This window comes from Charadrius vociferus, unplaced genomic scaffold, assembly GCF_000708025.1.
Source record: "Charadrius vociferus isolate BGI_N301 unplaced genomic scaffold, ASM70802v2 scaffold136, whole genome shotgun sequence".
In the NCBI taxonomy this organism is placed as follows: Eukaryota; Metazoa; Chordata; class Aves; order Charadriiformes; family Charadriidae; genus Charadrius; species Charadrius vociferus.
The window spans coordinates 1,299,437-1,308,686 of record NW_009648960.1 but is presented as its reverse complement, the minus strand read 5'-3'; the positions used below and the strand labels follow the sequence as shown (position 1 = coordinate 1,308,686).

The window sequence follows — 9,250 nt, the reverse complement described above, 5'->3', positions numbered from 1 at the left end:
GCTGCTCACCCACTGACCCAGGGGACGCTCGGGGCTGCCAAGCTGGGAGGCATTGGCAGAGCCTCAGAGACGTTTTGCTCGTGGGATCATGCAGAGGAGGTGCAATGGAACCAATGCAAGCTTTTATAAATAGATAAACCATAGAAATAAATGTTCGTGTGGTTTCATATGGAGCAAGTGTGTGTGTAACACTCGGGTGTTGACTGTTGGGTTTTTATCCCCCTGAATGATTATGCTTCGTTCTTTCTTCTGCAGACCCTGAAGGATACCAAAATTGCCTCCATCATTAGCATGGCAGAGCTGGCTTGCCAATTTTAAGTGTGGTGCAGCCTTGCTTGTTAAGTTTTCCCTGTGCCTTGTCACTTACAGCTTCACAGGCTCCTGTACGCGTTACTGACGGTCTGGGAAAGCAGGGACATGAAATGCAGAAATTGGCATGCAGGAGGAGAGCCTTATCGTGAGCCTCATCTTTGGATAATATTGCCACTGTGTATATTTAAAATGAAACATGGATCGGCATATTACTTTAAGCAGGCAACTGCAGTGAGGGATCTTTGCTGCCAAAATAGTAATGTCAGGGAAGGTAAGGAATAAAGCACTCGCAAAAGTAGAAAGGCTGGAAACTATGTCCAGTTTTTGTGTATTGAATCTGAAGGATTCTGGTATTTTCAAGCTGAAAATGTTGAACCCGTTTGCTTTAATGATGAGTGCTCCTTGCTGTAGTGGCCCCTAGTACCATTATCACTTTCTGTCCTTCAGCAAAGGGGGTAGAAGTCCCTGTTTCTTGGGCTGTCACCCATGCCTGGCTCCCCAGTCTTGCCTGGAAGCCACTGCAGATGCTGCCAGGGCAGAGCAAATAGAAGCTGCTGCTACAGAGAGCCAGGAAAAAGCCATGTCAGAGTGTGCAGCAGGTTTGGGGTGTCAGCAGCCTGTGTGAGCACAGCGCTAGAGATGCAGTTATCAGAGCCAGTCCCCACCTCCCAGTACAGTCCTGTTGCATAATCCCTTCGCTGTGTTTTTGCTTCCCTAGAGGAGAGGGGCAGAATATTCAAGTTGAGATACTATTAAGTACTGTAGAAGAAGGCTTAAGCATCAGTTTCTTCCCATCCAGAATACACAGAGGCAAAATGTTGCTCCTCATCCTCACAGAGCCCATTAGCTCACAGTCCAGGAAAACAAACTGAATTGTTTCTTCCTGAACACGAGGAGCTGGGAGCTTTTCTTAATATACAGATGTATATTTATTTTTATATGTATTTATATAGATATATTTATGTAGATATTTGTATAGATGCAACTAATCCATACTCTTTCCAGCCACCCTCAATTTCCACCTCTCACTGAAGCACTAAGCCAGGGGTGCCATGGTGGGCACGGTTCACTCCATATGGCCAAAATACTCCTACAGAAATCTCAGGGGCAGCTCGTTGCCATCCTGCACTCTCATAGGCCCCCTGCCACAGCTGAAGGCAAACTATCCTATACATCCCCAAACCACCACCTTCTCTTGTGACCAGTCAGTGGATGGAGGCTCCTCAGCAAATAGCGCTTGTGCAGGAATTGGCTTCTGCAACTCCCACACAGCTTTTGGAACAACCTGCTGCTTTTTTCTTGTGGGCTTTTGTTTTTATCAGAGCCAGTGCCAATGATTCGCACCAGAGATGGGCACCTGCTTTATTTCTTTATTTATGTAGGAAAAGCACCTTATTCCCCTTGCTCATTAACCCAGGGCACTGCCAAGGCCACCACTGGTGCCACCGCTGATTCTCGCCCATTGCTCCCCACCTCCCAGGGAAAACCTACCCCATTTGGGCTTTGGCCTTGCGCTGGGGGCCAGGGGAGGAGATGCCTTTCCTGGTGGGAAAAAAAAAAAAGTAAAAAGAGAAAGCCATGATGGTTTCATCACCCGGGGTTGCACCCAGACCTGCTGACCTTGTGGTTACACGCACCGGCATCCCCCGACACTGTGCCAGCACCACAGGGCCAGCAGGATTTCAACCCCCCACCTCCCTTTTTTATTTTTTAAAAATTTTCCTCTTTTGGCAAAATGTGATGCTGTGGAGTGCCAGGAGGGAAGCAAGTGGGAAAGATGGCTGCAGTGCTGATGCCCGAGGTGAGCCGTGCTCCCTGGTACCCCAAGAGGGCGGCCCACCACTGGGGCAGCCACCAACAGCCTTGCCAGTCACCGGCATCCCATATCGCCAAACGACCCCAGTCTTAAATGATGTATTTATTTGGAAACTGCTGGGCGAGTGGCACGTGCGCAGTGCGGAGAGTACCGGAAAGAGAGGAGCAGTGGTGTTACCGTCTCTGCCTCCCAAACTTGGTACCCTCTGGGATGCTTCTCTGCCCAGGTCTTCCCAAAAAAACGTGTGCTTTCAGGGTGGGGACACCCTGTCCCTCCCCTGTGCCAGCGGCAGGGTGCCCCTAGACGATGCCCTCGCTGCGTTTGCTCCTCCACACCACCAGCGCTGTCATCAGCAGGGTGACAAGGATGGGCAGCAGGATGAAGGGGCAGAGGACGCCATTGGGGGGGTCGTGCAGCGCCCGGCCAGAGGGGGAGCAGTTCTTGAAATACTGCCTGTGGACAGCCACGAAGAACTCATCCACCAGCCGGTTGGGCCAGTAGCAGTCGAGTCTCTCGGCGATCAGTGCTGTGCAGTTCGTCAGCTCCCCGTAGGTGCTGCAAGACAGACAAAGGCACCATCATTACATACTTTCTATTATAGATGTGTTTATCACGGTGGAGACCAGTGACGAGTGGTGTTCCTCAGCGGTTGGTACTGGGACTAGTGCTGTTCAACATCTGTTGGTGACATGGACAGTGGGATTGAGTGTGCCCCCAGCAAGTTTGCCAATGATACCAAGCTGTGTGGCGAGGTAGACACACTGGAGGGGAGGGATGCCGTCCAGAGGGACCTGGACAGGATGGAGAGGTGGGCCCATGCCAACCTCATGAAGTTCAACAAGGCCAAGTGCAAGGTCCTACATCTGGGTCGAGGCAATCCCAAGCACAAATACAGGCTGGGCAGAGAACGGATCAAGAGCAGCCCTAAGGAGAAGGACCTGGGGGTGCTGATTGATCGGAAGCTCAACATGAGCCGGCAAAGTGCAATCACAGCCCAGAAGGCCAACCGTATCCTCGGCTGCATCAGAAGAAGTGTGGCCAGCAGGTCAAGGGAGGTGATTCTTCCTTTCTACTCCACTCTTGTGAGACCCCACATGGAGTACTGCATCCAGCTCCAGAGCCCCCAACATAGGAAAGACATGGACGTGTTGCAGCAGGTCCAGAGGTGGGCCACAAAGATGACCAGAGGGCTGGAGCACCTCTCCTATGAGGAGAGGCTGAGAGAGTTGGGGTGGTTCAGCCTGGAGAAAAGAAGACTCCAGGAAGACCTTATAGCAGCCTTCCAGTACCTAAAGGGGGCCTACAGGAGAACTGGGGAAGGACTTTTTACAAGGGCATGTAGCAATAGGACAAGGGGGAATAGCTTCAAACTGGAAGAAGGTAGATTTAGATTAGATATTAGGAAGAAATTTTTCACTCTGAGGGTGGTGAGGCACTGGCACAGGTCGCCCAGAAAAGCTGTGGATGCCCCATCCCTGGAGGTGTTCAAGGCCAGGCTGGATGTGGCCTTGGGCAACCTGGTCTAGCGGGAGGTGTCCCTGCCCATGGCAGGGGGGGTGGAACTCAATGATCTTCAAGGTCCCTTCCAACCTAAACCATTCTATGAATCAATGATTCTATGATATGTTATTTGAGATTGTTATCTGAGTTATTTGAATTTTTTTTGAGATTGTAGGTAGATAGGTATAAAAATGTATGTGGGGATTTTAATTCCCAGCAGGTTTTGCCACTTTGAGTACACTTTAAGTGCTCACCCACAGCCAAAAGCACAAGGAGTTTTCATTTATAGAAGGAAATGACTAACAGCAAGGGTTTTTTTTTGTTTGTGTTAATTTTTGCAGGATTTCATGGCCAGACCGGCGCTATTAGAAAATACTGGTTGGACCCAAATAACCCTGTGGGACCTTTACGCAAAGGCCTTCAGGAAACCCATCGTGAGCCACAGAGCAGCTCGCCTGGCTGCCAGCCTGCGGGGCACCATCCTTTAGCTTGTGCAGGTTCACCCAAAAGGGGACAGAAATAAAGTATATCATTGAATTTACTCACAGTTCCTTTAATTGCCTAAAAATAAGGGGGTTTTGAACCAACAGCATGCTTTTGAAGCTTGGCTCTCTGCAATTTGCAGTGTCATGGTTTGCAGGTTCGCAGGACCGTGACCCATCCCACCTCTCACTAGCCAGCAAGTCCATTTTCTGAGGTTCTGGGTTTTTTTTCCAAATATTGGGAAAACGCAGAGCAGCCCTGAGCAAGAGGCACCGCAGGCAGAGGACAGGCCCTGTCTGTGCTGGTCCAACCACCCACCCTCTGGAAAGACAGGTATTACCATGGGTTTCAAATCCTACCTTCTTTAAAATTGGCTATGCATAAAAAAAGGTACATAATTTTTTCCCCTATCCCAATTGCTCACGGTTAATCCTAGAGAAGCAGAGCTAACCAAAACCCGACTATTCAATTAAAAACCCGCCTGGGGGAAGAAATGTTTCATAAGGAGCTTCCCAGCTACTCGCCGCAGCCTCTCTGCATCTCATCAGCTGGGTTTTTGGGCAGGCAGCGGTTGCCTTGCTGTGCCCATCGGCACACGGCAGCGCCGGAGGGAGGCCTTGCAGAGTCTGGTGATTTAATTAATGGGGCGCCTGGAGCTACTAAAAGCAGCTTCTGCTCAGCATCCCAATGTGCAAAATTACCATTTCCCGCTCATCAGCATCCTTAGCAGATCTTGGGAGCTAAAGCACCATCAGTAACCAGAGTGAAAGAGTTAACAGAGAAGTGAATAAAACCTATTTTTCAAACTGAAGGGCCATACAGCAGCTGGCTTAGCCCTCCCCCAGCTCAGAGCGCGCTTTCGTGCTGATAAATACTTGCTCCCATCGTTATATGTGAAGACATGCAAGTAACCAGAGCAAAATGGTGCCAGCAAATGAAAGGAAAAATTGTAATTGCACTTTGCACTTAGGCAGCATCCATATTTCAGTGCTCGGATGGCTCTGTGAGCATCAGCTGGGGAGAGGATGGACCCGAGGAGAGGAGCCGAGTGGCTACAGACCTGCAAGCAGCGTAGGAGGGCGTGGAGGTGGCCGTGGGGCCAAGATCATCTGTCCAGGCATGGAAGGAGGTCCTTCCATCCTGATAGAGGGTCTGCAGCTGTGGCTTAAGAGTCCTAAGTCTCTTGTCCCTTTGATTTTCACATCCCATCTTCGTTAAAGACACCCTGCTCTGGATGGGATTGTGTCCTCAGCAGGAGCAGGTGGCACTGCAGGCACTGCCACCCACTGGCCCCGCACACCCCCAGAGCCCAGTGGGGAGCGAGGAGGAGCAACATCTTCAGCAACAGCTAGGAGTGTAGAAGTGACAATGAGCGCTGCTCAGCTCTTGGCCAAGGGAAAGCAAGTCTGGATGCCTTTCAAGAGATGATTTTCTGCCCTTTCCTTACACAAAGCACTACTTGACCAGCCAACGAAAAGCAAAGCTGAACTCTCAACTGTAGCCGAATGCTTTAATTTCTTCCACTTTATCTCATAGGCTCTTGGCCATCCGTAGACACAAGCTGCCAATCACTGGCCGAGTCCATCCCCGCCAGCTGTGTGGGTCCTGAGCTGCCGCGTCTCGCGGTGTTCGGAGAACAGTCCTGCAAGATTCCGCCCATCTTCTGTCCTCACATGCAGACTATGAAGACACATGGCATGGAGGACCTCCTCATTACAGGTGCACCACGAAGGGCTGTCAAAGGGATCCATTTGCTGGGATATGGATAAACCAGACCGGTTGGAACCAGGCTGCTGCTTGCGATGCCTTGTCAGAAGGGATCACAATCCCACCGGAGAGCAGCATTGTTGACGCCCGGGGCTGGGCATGCTCTTCTCTGCCACAGACATGGCAAACATTTGTCCCATTGCATCTCCAAAGCAGCATCTGGTTCTCTCTCTCCACAAGCAGAGCCGCATTATTAGGTTAGCACTACGCTGGGGTGTTGGGGGTGTTGGGGGTTGTTTTGCTGCCCAGTAGGACTGCTCTGCCCTCCTCTTGCCACCCATCTCCCACCCCACAGTCCAGCAGGGTGATGTCCCCCCGCCATGCTCAGCCAGGCAAAGCTGAGCCGAGCTCTGGGAGCTGCAGGGATGATCGTGCTATTTCTGGTGTCCAGAAAGAGGTGTAATCCTCTGTCTCAGAGTGAAAACTTTCTTTGGAGAGAAAGTAGAGTCAAGCTATTGGCTTTCAAACAACCCTACAGCTCATTTGCAAGCCTCCATCTCCCAAAACACCATCTCCTCCAGCTGAGCAAGGGCACAGACCTTCCAAAACAAAGCCTCTGGAGATTATATCCTTGCAAGTAGAGGAAAGGCATTACCAAATTTCAGATCCCTCCTCCAATGCCATGGAGGACCATGTGCTGTGCCGCGCTGTGCCAGGGATGCTGCTGGGGTCAGGACGTTGCTGCCAGATGCAGCCCAGGGAGGGACTGACCCCTCTGCTGCTGCTGCAGCTGAAGCAAAACGCAATGTCGGTGACCGACACAGCTGCAGAAATAGAGCGGCAGAGCCTGCCACCGGCTCTGCCACCACGGCCCCAGACCGGGGGAGCCACCAGGGCAGGCGGTGGGGGAAGAGAGGGGTCGGGTGTTTAGGGATCCCCCAGGGTGCATCTGGGACCAGCCTGGAGATGATGGTGAGGACAGAAACTCAAGTTGGTGGCATCAGGGGTGTCTGGGGATTGCAATGCCTGGCAAAGCACCCGGATGATTTTTTTTCAGGGAAGGACCTAAGAGACTTTGAATGTCACCGACCCCGAATCAGGCCTGAGGTGGGGGTGTGCTGAAAAATACCCGTGCCATGCATCCTCCCCGCCTCGCCCTGCAGACCAGGGGCTGGCTGCCCTCGACAAACAGCTGAGCAGGGCCTCCTTACAGCCATTACTGAAAGCAGGTGGGCTAACCACCCTGGCCAGGCTTCCAACAAGCTCCGCAATGGCTCAGTTCGGTTGGGGTAAATAAGGAGGTAGAGAAGCCACTGGACCACCAACGTAGCACGTCCCCATGGCTTTGCAGAGTGGGCCAGAGGATCTAATGATGTGATAGCTAAGGATGGTTGTCCCTGACTTCCCAACCTGCCTGGGAGCAAGAGGTATCTGAAGGAGCGGCTGTTTTTAATGATGTTTGCCAGGGTCTATGAATAGATGGCTGCAGCCCATATCTATGGTGTTTTCAGAACAGCCAAAAGCCAGGCTGCAAAACCTGGCTGGTAACGGAGGAGTGAGTTAGTTAAGATGATATTTGGAATTAGAGGACGTAACAAAAGCCTCTCCATTGGGTGCTTCTGCCACGATGGGAAGGTATCTGAAATCCTTGCCTCTCACAAGGACCGTCCAGTTGTATGTGCAGAAAAGGTCCTGGTCAGAGCACTCAGGCTGGTCCTGCTTTGCCGAACACTGAGGAGAGCTCAGCAGCTTCGAGAAGTGTTTCCAAGTCATGCTCCCTTTTCCCAACTGGGATCTTTCCTGGTGCCAAAAATCGCTGGGCAGCCCAGCAAGGGCTCTCCCAGGAATGGCAGCTCTCAGGGGCTCACCTGCACTTTGGGATGGAGCAATGGAGACATGCCCGCGTCTGGAGGAGCGCTGAGCATGGAGGGTGACCTCAGCTCCGCTCCCCGTGATGGTCAGTGTGTCCCCAGAGACTGCTAGACATGGCGGGGAGAGGGAAAGGAGAAGCAGTCTGCACCCACTCCACCTCCCTCTTCTTCCACCCCCTCCTCTCCCTTGGTTTTGCCTTAAATACCGGGATCTTAATTTAAAATCCTTAAAAATGCCTTAAAATACTAGCTTTAATTACTAAAATAAATATAAAAAATCGTGATTACTGAGCTGATGTAGGATAGTACCAGGAACAGGGCAGTTTTTCCCAAGCCATCCCTCCACCATAGGCTGCGGGCAGGGAGAGGGGGCAGGGAGACAGGCAGCATGCCCTGAAAAGTACAGCTTTGCTTAGTTCTAAATATTTTTTTTTTCCCTACCCAATGTGAACTGCAATTAAAACTGTTTTCCTTGTCGCCATGGAAATGGTTTGTGTTTCAAAGATGCTGCAGTGGGAGGAGGCCGAGCATGGCAGGGACCACGTGGGGATGAAAACCTGTGGGCAGGACGAGGATGGGGCTGAGCCACAGGTGGGACGCCATCGAGGACTGATTTATGATTTGATGGGCTCTGAATGCTTACATTCCTGTAAATCTTACGCAATGCCTCCGTTTTTTTACCACTGCAACCGAGACTGGAATTTGATCTGCCATTTATTCCTCGCCAGTGTTTTGGTATGGATGGTGTTACACTATGGATACTGGTTGGGGTTCACAGGATCACCAGCTCTCCCTTTTGCCATGAGTATCAGGACTTTTTCCAGTCCTTCCCAAATCCCTTGCTTCAGAAGGAAAAAAAAAAAACAAAACCCAAACAAAACCACACCACAAGGCTTTCCTTTTGCTTTGGAAATTAAAAGAAAAAATTTATCCCTTCCTCTGCCAGGTTGCAGGGTGAGCCTGGAAACATGTTAAAGGGGTAGCCAGAAGGGACCTGACAACCTGAAGATAAATAAGTAGATAATGAGATAATAAGAGAGTGGATCAATCTGTTGTCTATGAGATGAATAACGTGAAGCCATGCTGTGAGTGTATTCACAGCTGGAAGAGCAGCCCCGCAGCGCGGGTAGCAGCAGGGCAGGGTACCAGGCGTGCCGGGCGCTAGCAGCATCAGCACATTTCTGGACCCGGCTGCAGCTGTCAGACCGGCAGGCGAAACACCACACCGGTGAGCTCCTTCCCCACAGGATGCCCACAGCAATGGGAAAGCATTCCCCGGAGATTTTTAGGTGTGCCACAGGGCGGATATATTTGGAATGACGGCGCCTGGCTCAGCTGGAGTGACACCCGCAGCTGCGGCACCGCTCAGTGCAGCGAGCATCCCCCCCGTCCTGCTCACTGCTGCCCAGTGCGCCAATGCCATGCAAAAAACTGCTGTGCCAAGCCATCCTCTGGCCACGGCCCGCTGGCGTGCCAAAACTGCACATGAGAAATATCTACAAGTCATCGGCTCCTGCTGATGCATTCATGGGGAGCAGACGGCAGCCCGGCCCCCTGTAGC

At 51.5% G+C, this 9,250-nt stretch overlaps 1 protein-coding gene across 1 annotated transcript in view; it reads right to left on the bottom strand.

Annotated features, from left to right (window-relative positions):
- Positions 1-2,427: 2,427 nt before the first annotated feature.
- RAMP1 (receptor (G protein-coupled) activity modifying protein 1) overlaps positions 2,428-9,250 on the bottom strand; it is a 16,224-nt gene continuing 9,401 nt past the window's right edge. Inside the window, exon 3 of the mRNA XM_009887590.1 lies at positions 2,428-2,683. Coding sequence (XP_009885892.1) covers positions 2,428-2,683 — 256 coding nt within the window. The remainder of the gene's footprint in view (positions 2,684-9,250) is intronic.